Below are 21,026 nucleotides of genomic sequence, written 5' to 3' on the forward strand. Positions count from 1 at the left end.
AGTGAGTGAGGAGAAAGGTGATTGAGAATGGTGAGAGTGAGGAGAAGGGTGAGTGAGAGTGAGGAGAAGGGTGAGTGAGAGTGAGAAGGGTGACAGTGAGAATGGTGAGAGTGAGGAGAAGGGTGAGTGACAGGAGAAGAGTGACAGGAGAAGGGTGAGTGAGCGTGAGGAGAAGGGTGAGTGACAGGAGGATGGTGAGGAGAAGAGTGAGTGAGAGTGGAGAATATATGTAATTTGTACGTGTTTATCTTAGGGATGATCCTTTGGTAGAATACTTCAATACAAAACTTCCATAAGTCGTTAACAAGTTTATATGCTTAACCCAGATATCATGGCACTTATGTATTTGTAATGAGAGTGCGCCACCTACAGGACGACCGGGGGGTTATTGCAGACACGTGCTATGTTGTCTCACATCCAATCAGTAAGGGGGATCCCATCTGGGTGAAAGGTAAATGGGTAGAGCTAGCGGGAAGCCTCGAGAGCCCTCTAAAATGTTCCGAGAGGGGCGTGGCTAGAGGCGGAGCTTAGCACCGCCGAGAGGGATATAAGCAGAAGCAGCAGAGGACTCTGGGTCGTCGGTGTGAAGAGCCTGGGTCCGAACGTCGTCACCACCTGCGCTACCACCCATCGGCCACGTGGCGGGCTCCACCAGCTGAGCCTCCCCTCTCTCCGACACGCCGTCAGCCAGCGGCGAGGCGGAGAAAGAGTGAGTGCCACGGCGGCGGGAGGCAAAGCGTGCGCCGCCGTCCCGGGAGCAAGAGAGAAGCCAGCTGCGCAGGGAGACACGTGCTGTACTGCAACTTGAGAATAAATACAACTGAAGTTTAACCCATGTCGGAGACGCTGATTACATATTGATAAGTGGATGTTAATAAAACATGCAACTAGTCGTATTCAAAACCTTCTGTATTGCCATGTAACAATGTATCCTTTCACAAAAGTTAACATTTAAAATCATGACGTTTAACAATATTCACATGCAGCGGGTTGGCATTTTTACGTTTCAACTTTCCAGGCACTCGGGTTTGTTAATTCAGAGAGTGAAACAGCAAGGGACATTCTCGTCTCTTTGTCCTGTGTTTGCCCTCGGGTGCAGTGAGTTTATGGTGTTTTGCCATGGGTCCTCCCTTGCTCTCTCAGAAATTCCCTGAGTCACTCCTTGCCCATGGAAGAGTTATTCCTTTATGGCCTTTCATTAACGTTTCACCTTTTGCTACATGAGTTAGGTTTATTCCTGAGAAGCGAAATATTCGACGGCTTTAAGGCCCTCCTCAGCTCTGGTTATTCTCATCATGCCCATCTGATCAATGTCTCTTGTATTATGTTTACCCGTTTCTCATTATAGTGCTGTTTTGGCTTCGTCATCTGGTTTTCCCAAGCTTCAGCATGCAGGGAACGCATATTTGTCTCCAAGGAGCCATGATATAAAAAATAGACAATATTACACAATAACATTTTTTTTGGAAGAGGCATATATACAACAGGTGTGGGAGCATGGCGCTGAGGTTTAGGAAACTGAAAGTCCCAGGCTTCTATGGTCTGGCTTTCCCATAAACAAAACGCGAGGAATGGTAATGGTTGCTTACGTCTCAACCGACTATTAACACCAGTGGAGGGATGGTGGCAAAGCTGGTGAGTCAGATGCCTTCTATGACCTGTCACAAGTACTAGCTAAAGTCGCCCCTTGGGATGGAGTCATCCTGTCGGATGACTTTAATACCTGAGTGGGTCATGACACTGGCACCTGGACCAGAGTGATTGGAAGGCATCGGCCAGAACAGCTCAATAATAACGGTAGGAGGCTGCTAGACTTCTATGCAGCACATTGGGCTTACCAACACGCTGTTCCGGCATCGGCGCATCCACACAGCATCATGGATGCACACTGGGTCCAAGCAGGAACATCTGCTGGACTATATAGTAACAGAACACCGAATGCGAGTCCATGTCCTTGACACCAGGACCTACTGTTGAGGTGATCTGCCCGCTGACCATATGCTTGACATCTGTAAGATTTTCCATTCCGGTGGTGGGTGTCCATCTAGGACACCATTCAAAGCCACAGTGGCCTGGTCTCAGCTAGCTGATGAAAGTTGCAAGTTAGAATGTCATCATCTCTTGCAGGAGAATACAAGTTAGGAAGCAGTAAAGTCAGAACACAGATCAGAACATTTAATTAAATGACTGCGTGTTGTCTTGGTGTGGTCTGGGACTGTTTTGTTGGTGTTTTACTGCTTTGCCCTAGCTTGCGTTCGGTATTGATACATCGGCAGGCACGTATGTACTCATTTAATTTGTACTTAGATACTATATTTATATTCGTACATTTTTAGTGACTTGCATTACTTTTTTCTATTTTGTACTCCTAACAAAATTATATTGCTTGTTGTAACTTGATCCGCCCCTGCTGGACATTTGTGAAAAAGACCAGAAACCTTCACATTACAGGCATCGCAGAGTCCAATTCCAGTTGTCTCCAGACACTCAGACCGCCACACGCAAGCCCGCACTTTGTTGAAGGAACTGGTTCCCAGAGAGTTGGCTGCAACAATCCAATGCAACCGATTTAACGGGGTTCAGGAGTTACATGAGGTGCATCCGAAGTCAACGCTACATATTGACAGAAATAATTGAATCACGCTCTATTGGGGGGCAGTGGTGCACCAGAATGGGTCTGGGATCGATTCCAGACTCGTGTGCTTTTTTGGGTGGGGTTGGCATGTACTCCCCTTGTTCTGCATGAGGGTGAGTGAGCGTGTGAGTGGAGTTGGAATGTACTCCCCTTGTTCTGCATGAGGGTGAGTGAGCGTGTGAGTGAGTGGAGTTGGAATGTACTCCCCTTGTTCTGCATGAGGGTGAGTGAGCTTATGAGTGAGTGGAGTTGGAATGTACTCCCCTTGTTCTGCATGAGGGTGAGTGAGTGAGTGGAGTTGGAATGTACTCCCCTTGTTCTGCATGAGGGTGAGTGAGCGTGTCAGTGAGTGGAGTTGGAATGTACTCCCCTTGTTCTGCATGAGGGTGAGCGTGTGAGTGAGTGGAGTTGGAATGTACTCCCCTTGTTCTGCATGAGGGTGAGTGAGCGTGTGAGTGAGTGGAGTTGGAATGTACTCCCCTTGTTCTGCATGAGGGTGAGTGAGCGTATGAGTGAGTGGAGTATGAATGTACTCCCCTTGTTCTGCATAAGGGTGAGTGAGCATGTCAGTGAGTGGAGTTGGAATGTACTCCCCTTGTTCTGCATGAGGGTGAGCGTGTGAGTGAGTGGAGTTGGAATGTACTCCCCTTGTTCTGCATGAGGGTGAGTGAGCGTGTGAGTGAGTGGAGTTGGAATGTACTCCCCTTGTTCTGCATGAGGGTGAGTGAGCGTGTGAGTGAGTGGAGTTGGAATGTACTCCCCTTGTTCTGCATGAGGGTGAGTGAGCGTATGAGTGAGTGGAGTATGAATGTACTCCCCTTGTTCTGCATAAGGGTGAGTGAGCGTGTCAGTGAGTGGAGTTGGAATGTACTCCCCTTGTTCTGCATGAGGGTGAGCGTGTGAGTGAGTGGAGTTGGAATGTACTCCCCTTGTTCTGCATGAGGGTGAGTGAGCGTGTGAGTGAGTGGAGTTGGAATGTACTCCCCTTGTTCTGCATGAGGGTGAGTGAGCGTGTGAGTGAGTGGAGTTGGAATGTACTCCCCTTGTTCTGCATGAGGGTGAGTGAGCTTATGAGTGAGTGGAGTTGGAATGTACTCCCCTTGTTCTGCATGAGGGTGAGTGAGTGAGTGGAGTTGGAATGTACTCCCCTTGTTCTGCATGAGGGTGAGTGAGCGTGTGAGTGAGTGGAGTTGGAATGTACTCCCCTTGTTCTGCATGAGGGTGAGTGAGCGTATGAGTGAGTGGAGTATGAATGTACTCCCCTTGTTCTGCATAAGGGTGAGTGAGCGTGTCAGTGAGTGGAGTTGGAATGTACTCCCCTTGTTCTGCATGAGGGTGAGCGTGTGAGTGAGTGGAGTTGGAATGTACTCCCCTTGTTCTGCATGAGGGTGAGTGAGCTTATGAGTGAGTGGAGTTGGAATGTACTCCCCTTGTTCTGCATGAGGGTGAGTGAGTGAGTGGAGTTGGAATGTACTCCCCTTGTTCTGCATGAGGGTGAGTGAGCGTGTGAGTGAGTGGAGTTGGAATGTACTCCCCTTGTTCTGCATGAGGGTGAGTGAGCGTATGAGTGAGTGGAGTATGAATGTACTCCCCTTGTTCTGCATAAGGGTGAGTGAGCGTGTCAGTGAGTGGAGTTGGAATGTACTCCCCTTGTTCTGCATGAGGGTGAGCGTGTGAGTGAGTGGAGTTGGAATATACTCCCCTTGTTCTGCATGAGGGTGAGTGAGCGTGTGAGTGAGTGGAGTTGGAATGTACTCCCCTTGTTCTGCATGAGGGTGAGTGAGTGAGTGGAGTTGGAATGTACTCCCCTTGTTCTGCATGAGGGTGAGTGAGCGTGTGAGTGAGTGGAGTTGGAATGTACTCCCCTTGTTCTGCATGAGGGTGAGTGAGCGTATGAGTGAGTGGAGCATGAATGTATTCCCCTTGTTCTGCATAAGGGTGAGTGAGCATGTCAGTGAGTGGAGTTGGAATGTACGCCCCTTGTTCTGCATGAGGGTGAGCGTGTGAGTGAGTGGAGTTGGAATGTACTCCCCTTGTTCTGCATGAGGGTGAGTGAGCGTGTGAGTGAGTGGAGTTGGAATGTACTCCCCTTGTTCTGCATGAGGGTGAGTGAGCGTGTGAGTGGATTTAGAATGTACCGTGGCGAGGCCCTAATCCGCTGTGTACCAATGCTAATGATAACGAAAAAGGGATGGCTGCGGCAGGACTCTGGGTGCACGCCTCGCCGCTAAGGCTGTTTTTACTATGCACACGCTGTGTAAGTGCGCGCGATTGCCAGCAAGCGGGCCCCACGCCGAAACCTTGCAGCCCCGCGCACACCTTCTCATGCACACCCTCTCATGCACACCGTCTCCCCACAAAAATCACAGACTCCACGCCGAGGCTCTACCCACACACACAGAAATGAACTAAAGTTTATTAACGGCACAAAAACCCGCTACCTGGAGGGGGAATATTTCGTGAGGAGAACCTAGCCTAACTCTGCCTATGCCCCCAGTTACATAAACGTCCTACCATGTACCTCGTAGCTGTACTCACGGCATCGCACGGACGCTATGAGAGCCAGAGGGAGAAGGACGAGCGAAACCCTTGCCTATCGCTGCCTCATAGCAGCACTTGCTGGCATCACATGGACGGCTCGAGGAGGCAGGACGGCAGGCAGTGGGTCTGGATTGCCCGGAGGTTGAAGACAACTGCCCCAATCGTCCCGGGGCTCCCACCTTCATTCTCTAAACTTAAAAGGCCCAAGGTGGAATTGTACCGCGCGGCCAATCGCGCGCTTAACCTGCGCCGTCTAAATGGAGGGCCACGGGGTCTGCTGCCGCTCACCCATTGTCCTCCCGTGCTCATTAATTCTAACCCACTGGTCTGCTCTTCTGGCCAATTATTCCACACTCCGCCTATCCCAAGGTCGTGAGTAACTCATCGCGGTTGGTCCAGTGAACCTTTCCCTTCTGCGCCCATAAAATCTTCAGCCAATTTAGGGGCACCGCAATGTAACCTGTCCTGTGGGGGGCCGGCCAATCTCCTGGCACCGGGAAACCGTGGGACTCTCCCTCTAGGCGCCCTTTAGATTAAAACCCGATGTGCCAGGAAACCCCCCGTCAGGACACTACTAGGGGGGTGGCGCTGTGTGCGGGTTGTGCGCTTAGTCGGGGGCCGGGAGGGGATTGTGGTATTTGCGGAGTTGCTCCGTGGTCGTGGCACCACAACTGAGATGACTGGCCAATGCACCACCTGTGCCCCCTACAGTGTACACACACACAGTTTGTACACACACACAGTGTACACACACAGTGTACACACACACAGTTTGTACACACACACAGAGTGTACACACAGTTTGTACACACACACAGTTTGTACACACAGTTTGTACACACACACACAGTTTGTACACACACAGTGTACACACACACAGTGTACACACACACAGTTTGTACACACACACAGTTTGTACACACACAGTGTACACACACAGTTTGTACACACACACAGTGTACACACAGTTTGTACACACACACACAGTGTACACACACACAGCTTGTACACACACACAGTGTGCACACAGTTTGTACACACACACACAGTGTACACACACACAGTTTGTACACACACACAGAGTGTACACACACACAGTGTACACACACACAGTTTGTACACACACACATACAGTGTACACACACACAGTTTGTACACACACACAGTGTACACACACACAGTTTGTACACACAGTTTTAACACAGTTTGTACACACACACAGTTTGTACACACAGTGTACACACACACAGTTTGTACACAGTGTACACACACACAGTTTGAACACACACAGTGTACACACACAGTTTGTACACACAGTGTATACACACACACACAGTTTGTACACACACAGTGTACACACATACAGTTTGTACACATACAGTGCACACATACACAGTTTGTACACACACACAGTGTACACACACAGTTTGTACACACACACAGTGTACACACACACAGTTTGTACACACACACTGTACACACACACAGTTTGTACACACACAGTGCACACATACACAGTTTGTACGCACACACAGTGTACACACACACAGTTTGTACACACACACAGTGTACACACAGTTTGTACACACACAGTGCACACATACAGTTTGTACACACACAGAGTGTACACACTCAGTGTACACACACACATAGTTTGAACACACACACAGTTTGTACACACACAGTGTACACACACAGTGTACACACTCACAGTGTACACACACACAGTTTGTACACACACAGTTTGTACACACACACAGTGTACACACACACAGTTTGAACACACAGTTTGAACACACACACAGTTTGTACACACACACAGTTTGTACACACACACACAGTGTACACACAATAATATCCACGTTCTTGTTGAGCTTACGCCCCCAAGGGGTCTCTGTTCAAGAGAGGGAGCAATGGAAAATTAATCTAAATAAACAAACTCGAACTCCGCTCTGTGACGCCACCACTCAGCATTATCTCATCGGCGTGAAACGCCAGGCGGCGGTGTCCTTCGCAAGTGACGTCATGTCACCGAGGTATTCGGTGCGCTCTTGAGCGTGACGTCACCTCCGCTTGGTCACTGTCGAAATCTGTTCCGGTACAATCCTTATTTGGGTAAAGCTACGCCCAGTGACCGGCGGATCATTAACATCCTCGACAAATAGACCAAACTAGTTAGCATAATTTATCCAGTTGTAGAGACTCATTGTGGGAGGAGAGTATTGTCTCCCGGAAGGGACGTCATGTCACCTGCTGCCGCGTGACGTCGCGAGGTAACAGGGAGTTGCCTCCGCCCGTGCACTGACATCTGAGGTGAGAAATTCGCATCGCGGTTGTCGTGGTGGTGGTGGTTGTTGTGGTGGTGGTGGTTGTTGTTTACCAAGGTAGATCCTCCCTCTCTCTCGTAGGGATGTCAATTGAGTAGCAGCGAGCATGGGAATCGATGTCCAGGTTGGAACTTTACAACGCGGGGCCTAGCCACGCGGGGCCTTGCCTCCTGCCCTCGCCTACTTTAATTATCTCGCTTAAGTTTAATTTGTCTACACCCGGCTCGCCACTTTGTTTTCCTCTAAATATTCACGCAGTTTTTTTATATTTTACCAGGCCAAGCCCGCTTGAGCTGCTATACCGCTCTTGTTATCAGAAGCGACCTGCCCACAACAACACAAGGTGAGGCTTTGTCAACGTGTGTGAATGTTTTGACTTAAAACTTTGGTGACTGCAGGAATTAATATTCTTGGTTCTTTCGGTAAAGTCAAGTAGATAGAAAATAAAATAAAATCACAGATTATAAATTAAATGAAAAATTGAAAATAAAGCAAAAAACCCACGAGGTTTCGATCGCAACACAAGTGGTCTTTATCTTATAAAATGTAATCTGTTATTTTTATTTTCAATCTACGTGACTTTACAGAAAGAACCAACAATACGTGCGTCAATGTCTATCTGTCAAAGACGCTAAGCGCGTGCCGCTGTTGACTCTGAATGTGTGGAGGGGAACACCTTCACCACGGGGAGAGAGAGACAGAGACACGGATAGCCTCGGCTATGTTTATGATCCTCGATTCATTACTTGGTGGAGTGAGGAAGAATTAATGCTGAGCAGATGAAGGTGGCCAGGCATGGTGCTGGTCACACCACCACCTGTTTACTCATGGCAGTGTGTGACAGTGTCAAGTTTGTGTTTGCAGTAAAGTCTATTAACAGTCTGTTAACAGTCTAACAGTCTATGTTAATAATCTATGAACACGAAGTCTATGAACACGGAGGTTATATCAAAGCAATAGTTTATTTTTGTTTTCCTCTGGAACTCTGTAAGAATGGAAACAGGAAGTTAACACAGCACACACATTCAGCTGAAGTCAGAACTGTTCATCCCAGCATTTAAGGACATCTTAGCCTAGATTTGCACCTCTAAGTTGCGATTGAACATTAATTTATGAATTTCTGCATAACACAAATAGTATTGTTTTCAACACCCTTTGCTATGTCAGCTGAATTTAGCTCTCATAAATATTCCTTTTGTAGCCAGACAGCTGAAATTGTGTGCTCGGAGTTTTTGGTGAACATTCATTTTGAAGATACGAGGGCTTCCAGGCATGTTTACGACCATTTACCCTCTCATTGTGTGCCATAACAGCCCGTGTGATAAATTTGGAAAGCGTTTTTACTACATCATGAATATATGAATATAGACGTGTAAGTCACATGTGACTATATATGCATTCCTCTGTGCCTCGATACTGACGTGTAGATGGTGTGGATATTATTTTTTTCTGTCTGCAGCTGACGCTTCCTCTGACGCTTCCTCTGCAGAATTGGTCTGATGGAGCAAATGCACTCAGCGCAGCTCGGTATGACAAGTCAACAATGCGACCAGCGTGCATACAGCACGGATCGGACTGGAAATTTGACACGGCACCAGAGAACTCACACAGGAGAGAAACCCTTCAAGTGCAGTGTGTGTGGGAAGGCATTTTCACGGTCATCTGTTGTTAAAAAACACCAGAGAACACACACAGGAGAGAAACCCTTCAAGTGCACTGTGTGTGGGAAGGCATTTGCATGGCTATCAGTTTTTCAGACCCACCAGATAACTCACACAGGAGAGAAACCCTTCAAGTGCACTGTGTGTGGGAAGGCATTTGCACATTCATCAAATCTTCAAAGACACCAGAGAACACACACGGGAGTGAAACCCTTCAGGTGCAGTGTGTGTGGGAAGGCGTTTGCACAGTCATCAAGTCTGCAAAGACACCAGAGTACACACACGGGAGAGAAACCCTTCAAGTGCACTGTGTGTGGGAAGGCATTTTCACAGTCAACTGTTCTTAAAAATACACCAGAGAACACACAGGAGAGAAACCATTCAAGTGCACTGTGTGTGGGAAGGCATTTTCACTGTCATCTATTCTTAAAAAACACCAGAGAACACACACAGGAGAGAAACCCTTCAGGTGCATTTTGTGCGGGATGATGTTTGCACGGTCATCAAATCTTCAAGTACACGAGAGAACACACGGGAGAGAAACCCTTCAAGTGCACTCTGTGCGGCAAGGCGTTTTCACAGTCACCACATCTTAAAGTACACAGAGAACACACACGGGAGAGAAACCCTTGAGGTGCGCTCTGTGTGGGATGATGTTTTCACAGTCATCACATCTTAAAGTACACCAGAGAACACACAGGAGAGAAACCCTTCAGGTGCACTCTGCAGGAAGGCGTTTGCACATTCATAAAATCTTCAAGTACACCAGAGAACACGGAAGCATCTGAAGATCCACAAGGAGTGGAGTCTGAAATCAGCTTGTGAAAGTCAAAAGTGCCGCAATAAGCCCATCCCTCATGAAACAAGAACCGAAAGAAAATCCCAGCTTGGACACTTTTAAAGGTATCGAGGTGACATATGAAGAGGTGATGGTGAAGAGGGAAGAGGTGATGGTGAAGAGCGAAAAAGTGAAGGTGAAATGTGAAGAAGTGAAGGTGAAGAGCGAAGAAGTGAAGGTGAATGTGAAGATGAAGATTCAACTCCAAAATGGGACCTTCACATAAATGGAGGCAACGTGAAGCAGGAGGAGAATTCTGACTGTGAGGCAGAGCGAGGCAACTCCCGGCAGTTTGTGGAAGTGGAGGTGTGGGTGGACTTGCTCCTAGACAATACAAAGTCAAGTGGAGACCCGGTAGATGTGTAAGCCAGAGACAATGTCGCTCCAATAGATGCACCTTTGTCACAATCCTTTAATGACAAGAATGTGAAGTTGAACACTCAGCACCTAGGTTCAACCTGCAGAGTAAGAGCGGCCAGTCTTTGTGGACCTGTGGGTTGGGTCAATCTCTCACCAGGAGCGAGAGACAATAAGCTCCCAAGCATTCACTATGTTATAATAATTGCTTTTACGCGTTGCTTGCTTAACCGCCTCAGCAACTCGGAGTTTTGTATCTCGTCTGAAACACTCGAAGAGCATCCCCAAGTAGCAGCTGCCCCTGTGTGGCACAAGGTGGTGGCCCTGCACCGGCCTGCATGTGACCAAGAGCCTGTCAGTAGGGGGCGATGATTGATGCGTCATCTCAGTTGTGTAGTTTGTAGGCAATCTTGATTCGAAGCTTTTGTGACTGCAGGAATCCACACTCGTTATTTCGGTAAAGTCATCACGTGGGTAGAAACATATCAGATCACGGCGTTTAGATCACAACACAAGCAATCATCATCAGGTGGGACAACCACAACAAGAAGAAGACGCTGAAGTAGGCGCCTACTTCAGCAGTTTTGTCTTCTTGCTGCTGTGGTTGTCCCACCTGATGACGATTGCTTGTGTTGCGATCTAAACTCCGTGATCTATTATTTGTAGGTAATGTTTATAATTTGCTACATTTTGACCCAGACGCCAGCATGCAACGGCCTACTCGTTTTGAATGACACTACAATAGTACGTTGTACATACACTATTAAGCAGGCGGTGCGTATTTTTAAAATAGCTTGTTAATACGATGTAACCTGATGCAGTATATTTCACTGCAGTAATTCAATTTTGTTCATATGCCTGTCAATAATTACGAATGAATACTTGTCTGTGCGTATTTTAAATGTTATTCTTTTATAAGGTGATGTTGACACATAACCGGCATGCCATAAATAGGAAATTAACTCTGCTTATTCGAATCAATGTATTCATATATGTTGATGAACCGTTTCAAGCAGATTTTGTCTCTAACGGCGACTACAGGGACCACGTGATTGTTTAAAAATGTCTTTGATTATAACTATAATTGCCTACAATTCGTCATGTGTAGCTTATTTAGTCTATAATTTATTCACTACCCAAAATGTATTTACTTGAAAACATAGAGCTGAGATTTGTAAGCAATGTCTTTTTTATTTATACGTTTGAAAAAAAATATTTTCACAAATTGAACTTGTTCAGATACAAGGTGAATTCACAAGGTTTTGTAAAAAATCCAATATTTCAGAATTTTGCCTTATGGGAGAATATTTTTTAAAATGTTGGTAAAAATAAAGATTCAGAAATATATATTGTGCCGTGTCTACAATGTTACTGTAAAGTGGAATTGGTTAAAAAAATTGATGGTTCAAGGAGCCACTCCGTCTATGGGAAAGCTACCCATACGGATGCTTACCTGAAACCGGATTCCCACCACCATCCATCCCAGAAGAATTCCCTCATCAAGACTCTGCACCATAGAGCCCAATGCAAATCCGACCAGGAACACATAGCCAGTGAACTCAAGCACGTACACCACGCTCTTAAGGCTAATGGTTACTCCGACTACAATCCGCAAAGCTATCACTCCAACCGTGAAGAAGGACCCTCTTGAGGAGCCTTTCAAAACCATCACTTTGCCCTACATTGCGGGGATCACAAAAAAGATCTCCAAAATCTTTAATAAACACAAGATCCAGGTCCGATTCAACACATTACATAAAATCCGTGATCTGGTTCCGTCTGTAAAAGATGTGATTCCGGACATACAGTACCCTGGTGTCTATAAACTAAGTTGCCTCTGTGGTAGTAGTTACATTGGAGAAACCAAACGACGTCTCGGACCTCATTCGTGAACACAAAGCAGACCCGAAACACGGTAGGACCAACACCTCAGCCGTGGCAGATCACTGTTATAATTCAGTAGGCTCACATGACATTGACTTTTCCAAGACAGAGGTTCTTTGTAAGCCATCTGGCTACCATGAGAGATTCGTTCATGAGGCTATCCACATATACAAACACAGAGACAATTTCAACCGGGAAGATGGATTCTGGCTTAGCAATCATTGGAAAGATTTGATAAACCATTTCGGGTCTTAATTGATTGTTCACGCTTACGGTGGCTTTCAGACAGCATACATTATTTTGGTCTCCCCCCTCCTCTATTCCGAACATAGATGGACTCGTCCTTCTGAACAAACTACCAAATCGCTCTCCGTGGTGCTAACGTTAAAAAAACCCACTTTTTTCTAAATTTCTTGTGGATTTCACACCTGACGACGATTGCTCGTGTTGCAGTTGAAACGTCATGATAATTTTATTGTTTTATATTTTTATTCTTTTATTGTTTCCCTTCTACGTGGTGGTGACTTTACCGAAAGAACCAAGAACATGAATTCCTCGCAGTCACGAAAGCTTTAAATCAACATTTATTTTTACTTCGTTAACATCTTTCACTTTCGCACGCCGCTAATTTTTCGCGACAAGAGGTTTCATTACCACAGGTGACACGTGCAGTGGGTCCAAGACGAGGCGAGATGGTTCGCTGGAGGCAACACGTTTATTCAACAAGGGAACCACAGCACAGAGGGGTGACAACCCCTCACAGCCGATAACCTCAGAAGGCAGTCCCTCCACACTACGGTGCCCTTACTCTGGTTCTAGCGCTAACCCTACACTGGTTATGTCTGAACCCGACCCTAGCCAGGGTCACTGGGCTCTTCGCTTCAGGGTCTTCAGGGTCTTCAGGGTAGCGCTCAGAGACTTCTTCAGAGCTTCAGGTGGACGAGGACCGCCAAACCCGTTCAGGGGTCCGGCTTTTATCCCCGTTCCAGGGTCTCTCTGCTCCTGGCCAAGCCTTCTGGAACTCTCTAGGGGGCCCTGGAACATCCCCCAGCCCCCCCCCCCCCCTGGGGTCTGGGGGCCCTGTTCGTCACACCTGGTCTGTACACCACCCCCTGTTGACGCATGTCCACTATTTCAGGTCAGGTCCCGTGGTAATACGCATACAGCCCAACAATGGCGCTACATCATCCCCCCCCCCCCCCCCCCCCCGTAGCATCCAGCCGTCTGCTACGTTCACAGGAAGCCCTAGACGCATGCACGAATATGCTCAAGGTGCCATGTCATACGTTCGAGCATATGGATGTCCCCGACTTATTTATTACCTTTACATGTAATCCAACTTGGCCTGAGATAAAACAAAAATAATAACTTTCATTCGGCCAGACACCCAGCCGTCGATACGACTTCACAGCCAGGGTGTTCAGACAAAAGCAAGTCAAATTCATCGAGAGCATTCACTGAGAGTCGTGTTTTTTGGAGAAACAAGATGCTGGATGTACTCAACTGAGTGGCAGAAACGATGACTTCCACATCATAGGGGTTTCCCCTTTTTTTGTGGCAACAAAACTGAAACCTTTTGGCGTCCTCTGGTCGAGCACCAATTGGGTCGAGGCTCTCAAGAAAGCCGTCCCTTGGTGTGGAACAAGCGGTTTCAAGGACAATGCCACATATATATTATCATAGTGCGTGTTTTTTGTTTGCATTTTGACTGCAGGTATTGTGGTTAATGCTGTAATATGAATCCTTGTAAAAAGGTTTCAGTTTTGTTGCCAGAAAAAAGGGGAAAAACCCCTATTATTATATTTTGGTACTGCCAAAGGAGGTATAATGATGTAGATGACTTCCCCACGCTCATATTTTAATCTGACTGAAAGAAAAAAATCATCCAATCCAAATCGATGTTATATCTGTCCAGTTTCCAAATCCAGAGGAAGACCCACCACCCAGCCCCACCTCACCACCCTACACCTCACCACCCAGCCCCTCCTCACCACCCTACACCTCATCTGCTCCTCCTCACCACCCTACACCTCACCACCCAGCCCCTCCTCACCACCCTACACCTCACCACCCAGTCCCTCCTCACCACCCTACACCTCATCTGCTCCTCCTCACCCTGCATCTCCCCTCCAGCTGGTGTATCTCAGCCATGATGTCGTCTATCTGCTTGAGAATCCGGCACTCCTCCACCCTCTTGAGACTCGCCACCCTCTCCTCCTCCTCCTCCTCGTCGCCCGACTTGCAGTCGCCATCATCGGTTGCACTGCGTGATCTCCGTAGTCCCCTCCTCTTCTTCTTCTTCCTCCTCCTCGTCTTCCTCTCCTCCTCCTCGTTCTCCTCCTCCTCGTTGTCCGCCGCCTCCTCCTCGTCTCGTGCTCTGTCGACGCTCGGCTGCAGGCGGTTGGCGCGAAACTTCAGCAGCAGCCTGCGGACGCCCCCCGTAGACTCCACCACCTCCTCCTCCTCGTTCCTCCGCTCCTTCACCTCGTCACCCTCCACCACCACCTCCCCCTCCTCCTCCTCGTCGTCCGTCCGCTCCTTCACCTCGTCACCCTCCACCACCACCTCCCCCTCCTCCTCCTCCTCGTCCCTCCGCTCCTTCGCCTCGTCACCCTCCACCACCACCTCCTCCTCCTCCTCGTCCCTCCGCTCCTTCACCTTGTTACCCTCCACCACCTCCCCCTCCTCCTCCTCGTCGTCCCTCCGCTCCTTCACCTCGTCATCCACCACCACCTCCTCCTCCTCGTCCCTCTGCTCCTTCGCCTCGTCACCCTCCACCACCACCTTCTCCTCATCCCTCCGCTCCTTCACCTCGTCATCCTCCACCACCACCTCCCCCTCCTCCTCCTCATCGTCCCTCCGCTCCTTCACCTCGTCACCCTCCACCACCACCTCCTCGTCGTCCCTCCGCTCCTTCGCCTCGTCCCCCTCCACCACCTCCTCCGGCGATGACGATGATGAAGACGACGACGACGATGCGTGCGAGAACGACCAACAGCTGGACGACGATGGCGACGCTCTCTGCTGCCAGTATTGTTGCTGAATTTGTTTCCGTCGCTGCCGCTGCTTCTCCAGGGCGCGACCCCGGCGCCTCTCGGTGGGCGGCGGCGGCTCAGCCAGCGGCCGCGGCATCAGCGAGGAGAAGTGGAACGTCGCCCCACGCGGGGCCGAGCGCCGCTTGCCCGCGACCGCCGGCGCCGGTGGCGGCGGCAGAAGAGGAGCCGGCGGCGACGGAGGAGGCGGAGGAGGCGGAGGAGCGCGGCAGGTAGAGGAGCCCGGGCAGGGATCGGGATTCGGTCCCGCCGGGCAATCCTCCGCCGCCGCCATCTCCCGCCGCTTGCTTAGCGGAGACCGCCCGGCCAAAACCTCCTCCTCCTCTTCCTCCGCCGCCTTCATCGCCGCCTCGGCCTCCTCTTCCCCTCCTCCTCCTCCTCTCGCTCCGCCTCCTCCTCCTCCACCCCTCCTGCTGCTCCCCCTCCTGCCCATGCCCTGCCACCAAAAGTCGAAGTGTCTCTTCCGCGCCGCACGCGGTCCAACCGCGGCCTCCCTGCGTCTCTCCGCCTCCTCCTCCTCCGCCTCCTCCTTGCCCGCCGCCTCGTCAGCACCGAGCGCCGGCCCCGACTCTCCGCCGCCGTCTCCGCGCTCCAGGGCGACCCTCGGGCTGATTCCCGGCGTCGGCCGGGCGCCGCTGCTGCCGCCGCCGCGGGAGCTCTCCTGGGGGGGCGCCGCCGCCGCCAGAGTCTCCCGGCGGCGGCGTCCCCCCTCGAGAGCCCGGAACGTCACGGGGCGACGAAGACGACGGCCGCGGCGGGGAGGCCCCGGCGCGGGCCACGGCCCCCCGGCGTCGTCGCCGAGCGGGCGAGCGACCTTGGAGGGCGCCGCGTGGGACTCGGCTCCTCCTCCTCCGGCGTCGTCCGTGGAGCGCTTGGGCACCCGGATGGGCCGGGAGGAGCGAGCCCTCATGGAGGGGGCGGCTGTAGCCATGGCCGGGGTCGGGGCCGGGGCCCGGGCTGGGGGAGGCCGTCTGGGAGGCCGCTGGTGAGGGGGGAGGGCCGGAGGAGAGGGAGGAGACGCGGGATCAGATTCCAGCATTCAGCGCGCAAACATCCCGGTAGCGGTGGTGTTATTAGTGGTAGCGGTGGTGGTCAGTGATTGTAGTGATGTTGGTAATGGTGGTGGTAGTGATGGTAGTGTACGGTAGTAGTGGTGGTGGTGGTATTGGTGGTGGTAGTGATGGTAGTGTATGGTAGTAGTGGTGGTGGTGGTATTGGTGGTGGTAGTGATGGTAGTGTATGGTAGTAGTGGTGGTGGTGCTGGTAATGGTGGAAGTGGCGGTAGAAGTGGTGGTGGTGATGGTGCTAGTGGTGGTGGTAGTAGTGGTGGTGTAATGGTGGTGGTAGCGTTGCTGGTAGTAGTGGTGGTAATGGTGGTGGTAGTGATGGTAGTGTATGGTAGTAGTGGTGGTAATGGTGGAAGTGGTGGTGGTGATGGTGCTAGTGGTGGTGGTAGTAGTGGTGGTGTAATGGTGGTGGTAGTGACACCCAAGATTGTATACAGGTTAAGGGGGGGGGGAGAGACAAGAAGGGCCGTGGGGGGGGGCTAAGTTAAGCCGCCTTCTGTTATGCTGCAGGGGGTTGGGGGGGGGACGGAGAGATGGCCGTGTGCAGGTTGAAGAGCGTTACACACATGAACCAGAGGCAAGAGGCAGTAGTTAAGCTGACAAACTGGTTGCCTTGCAGAGCATACTGCTGTAAACTATAAGGCTGCTAAAGTTTAACTTGGGTTTAACTTTATTTTTTTTACCTCCGCGACTTTACCGAAAAAAATCCAAAGAGTATGAATCCTTGCACATCACGAAAGCTTCAAATCTAGCGCCTGACATCGTGTTAGTTTGGCACCGATGTTCGTGCTGATTTTTTAAACTAGATCAATAAAACAACATTGATTACATAATAAAGTATAAAAGCTTTCGTGACTGCATAAAATTACTCATTGGTTTTTTCGGTAAAGTCACGTATGTAGACATTTTATTGTAGAAATACAATAAAATTATATTAAAAAACCAATGAGTAACATTGATTACAGCCCCAGCTCAGTTTTTTTTTCCCCATCAATGAAACAGCCCCTGGAGTGAGAGCACCTTCCAGGGTATAAACCAACACTGCCTCACATCTGTCCAAGAGCTGTGTAAAAAAACAATTGAGTTGAAAACAATGTCAAGCCGACAGGGAAAGGGGCTCCTGGCAACTGTGACCACCAGCCAGGTCGATGTGTTGGTAATGAGAATGTGCAATTTGTTTTATCCTTGGAAACACGGACTATGAATAAAACGAGATATTCTTAGTTCTTTCGGTAAAGTCACGTTGAAGGGAAACAATAAAATAATAAAATATATAAAACAATAAAAATTCTCACGACGTTTCGACCATAACACAAACGGTCGTCATCAGGTCGAAACGTCGTAATAATTTTTATTGTTTTATATACATTTTATTATTTTATTGTTCCCCTTCAACGTGGTGACTTTACCGAAAGAGCGAAGAATATGAATTACTGCAGTCACGAAAGCTTCACATCAAAATTCAAAACGAGATACTCGCAGAGTTTACGCTTCTGAATGTGCACTTGTTCAAGCGATTCACTCGGTCTAAGAGGCAGACGCACGGTAAATTATTGGGTGGCACTTTGTAAGCTCCTAAGGTAGACAAAGCGAGCTTGAACACGACGCGCTCGAGTGAAGTCTTTGAGCGACGCATAGTTCATAGTTCATTTATTTGGTATAGCCCTGTGAGCCATTCGGCTCTTGAATCGGGTGCAACCGCAACAAACAAAAAACATGAACAAGAAAACATCTTAAAGTGACTTTGTGTTGACTGCGCAAACAGAAAATACAGGAAAAAAATATCAAAATATTCCTGAAATAGCACCGTACACCAACGCTGTGTGCAAAAATCCCAGTGGGATGCAAGTCAAATAACAACAACCACAAGACAACTAAGATTAAAGCCATCAGTCTAACTCCGTACTACAATAAACAAAAACATGGCCAAAACAATTTTTTTTCGAAATCACCAAAATAAAAGCCATAAATCCAATGTAACAGTGATCATAGGGACTGTGACCGAATTTTTAACAATAAACTACATAAATTATAACACCAAAATCTAGAGCCATAATTTAGGCCACTGAATAGCAGTGGCAGCTAGGGTTGTACAACTCCTCTAGAGCACATTGACACGCGTGCATTGCAAATAATTCAAGTTTAAAACACGCAGCAAAGATTCGTTACAAAAGCCTAGCGGCAGCCTTCAGGCATCCTTTGGAAGCTTGCTAACCCACAACATAACCTAGAGACCATCTTCCAGGTCTCTATGGAGACCATCGCATGACAGCGGCATCTGTAGCCGGCCAAAGTGCCGCCTCGGCCGGCTGGGCAATCTATCCGAGACCGGTGACACTCCCGGAATAGGCCTCAACACGGCACTCACCAGCGCAACGCTGCGTAGGTGTCTGGGGAGGGGGTCTTGAGCTATATTCTCCTTCGTGGTGAGGTTACAAACAAAACAATGTCCTCGTGTGGTCGTGGTGTAGGAGGAGATTCGACGTTCCGTGCCTCGAATCACGGGCAGGCGACTCGGCGGGGCTGTTATCACGTGAGGCCTTAGCAGGGCGTTTTTATAAACCGTAGTGCGGATAGGCGAACACGCAGTGCGAGCGAGGCTCAGATTCTGTAGAATTGATAAACACTGCCCACAGACTCAGCACTGCCCATAGACTCAACACTGCCCATAGACTCAGCACTGCCAATAGACTCAACACTGCCCATAGACTCAACACTGCCCATAGACTCAACACTGCACCATAGACTCAACACTGCACCATAATAGACTCAGCACTGCCCATAGACTCAACACTGCCCGTAGACTCAACACTGCCCGCAGACTCAACACTGCCCGTAGACTCAACATTGCCCATATACTCAACACTGCACCATAGACTCAACACTGCCCGTAGACTCAACACTGCCCATAGACTCAACACTGCCCATAGACTCAACACTGCCCATAGACTCAACACTGCCCCATAGACTCACCACTGTGATCTCTACATTGGGTCAAACTTAACATCTCTTAATGTTTGACGGCTTGTGCACCAGATCTTATTTATTCACGATGTACTTACAAAAAATTCCGCAGACTACCTACTGGATCTCCTCTCTGTTTCAAAGAACAAATTTGACCTCAGGTCTTCGCTCATTTACCAGCTTCACATTCCCTATTGCCGTACAAAAACTGGAGGAAGGGCCTTTGCTATTCATGACCCCAGGGTCTGGAATGCTATTGCCAATAGACTGCAACTTGAATCAGTACCTATGAGATCTTCACTCAAAACTGCTCTAGAGGAGTTGTACACCCCTAGCGGCCACTGCTATTCAGTGGCCTAAAATATGGCTCTAGATTTTGGTGTTATAATTTATTTATGTAGTTTATTGTAAAAAAAATTCGGTCACACTCCCTATGATCACTGTTACATTGCATTTATGGCTTTTATTTTGGTGATTTCGAAAAGTTTTTTTGGTTTAGGCCATGTTAATGTTTATTGTAGTACGGAGTTAGACTGATGGCCTTAATCTTAGTTATCTACATAATGACACCTTGCCGATATTAACTATGTTAACCTATTTGTATTTTTTATTTTTAAATTATATCTTAAAGCTATTTTATATTCGATATTTATTAAATTTTATATACTTCAGCCCCTTGGTGTTAGACTTTTAACCCTTATTATTATAGTAAGACTTGTTTAAAACTTATTTAAGATTTTAGATTCCTATATGTTGAATGTATGCACCATCCTGCCAAAGTAAATTCCGTGTCGGTGTGAACTTTCATGGCGCATAAAACCCTTTCTGATTCTGATTCTATTGTGGTTGTTGTTGTTATTTGACTTGCATCCCACTGGGATTTTTGCACACAGAGTTGGTGTACGGTGCTATTTCAGGAATATTTTGATATTTTTTTCCTGTATTTTCTGTTTGCACAGTCACATAATCATTTTAAGATGTTTTCTTGTTCATGTTTTTTGTTTGTTGCGGTTGCACCCGATTCAAGAGCCGAATGGCTCACAGGGCTATACCAAATAAATGAACAAATGAACTAAAATGAACTAATATCGAAATGAACATTAACATAATTTATTCAAACTCTAATTTATTTATTTACGGAGAAGCTCATTGTGGGAGGAGCGTGTCCCGTTCCCCGGAAGTGACGTCATGTCACCTGCTGCCGCGTGACGTCACGAGGTAACAGGAAGCTATCGCTTCCTGCACTGAAATCCGAGGTGAGAAATTCTCATTGCGATTGTGGTTGTTGTGGTGGTGGTGGTTGTTGTTGTTTACCAAGGTAGAGCCTCGCTCTCTCGTAGGGATGTCAGTTGAGTAGCAGCGAGCATTGGAATCGATGTCCAGGTTGGAACTTTACAACGCGGGGCCTAGCCACGCGGGGCCTTGCCTCCTGCCCTCGCCTGATTGCGTTTACTTTAATTATCTCACTTAAGTTTAATTTGTCTTCACCCGGCTCACCACTTTGTAACTTTGTTTTATTGTAAATATTCACGCAGTTTTTATTTTCGTTCTTTTGTTAGCAGGCCAAGCCCGCTTGAGCTGCTATACCGCTCTTGTTATCAGAAGCGACCTGCCCACAACAACACAAGGTGAGGCTTTGTCAACGTGTGTGAATGTTTTGACTTAAAACTTTGGTGACTGCAGGAATTAATATTCTTGG

General features: G+C 48.4%; 1 protein-coding gene across 1 annotated transcript; it reads right to left on the minus strand.

Moving 5' to 3' along the window:
- Positions 1-1,732: 1,732 nt before the first annotated feature.
- LOC142912305 (uncharacterized) lies at positions 1,733-18,917 on the minus strand. The gene is made up of 3 exons (XM_076060472.1): positions 18,732-18,917; positions 15,115-16,278; positions 1,733-1,747 (listed from the first exon to the last, which is right to left on the minus strand). Exons 2-3 carry the CDS (start codon positions 16,225-16,227, stop codon positions 1,733-1,735), a joined length of 1,128 nt encoding a protein of 375 aa, XP_075916587.1. The 5' UTR covers positions 16,228-16,278; positions 18,732-18,917.
- Positions 18,918-21,026: the final 2,109 nt, after the last annotated feature.

Source organism: Petromyzon marinus, unplaced genomic scaffold (genome assembly GCF_048934315.1).
Source record: "Petromyzon marinus isolate PM22_M1 ecotype Great Lakes invasive population unplaced genomic scaffold, UKy_Petmar_22M1.pri1.0 PM_G_Scaffold_197, whole genome shotgun sequence".
NCBI lineage: Eukaryota > Metazoa > Chordata > Hyperoartia > Petromyzontiformes > Petromyzontidae > Petromyzon > Petromyzon marinus.

What these genes read in the sequence shown, in the direction of transcription:
- LOC142912305 (XM_076060472.1), bottom strand. Translation starts at nt 16,227, where the DNA reads ATGGCTACAGCCGCCCCCTCCATGAGGGCTCGCTCCTCCCGGCCCATC.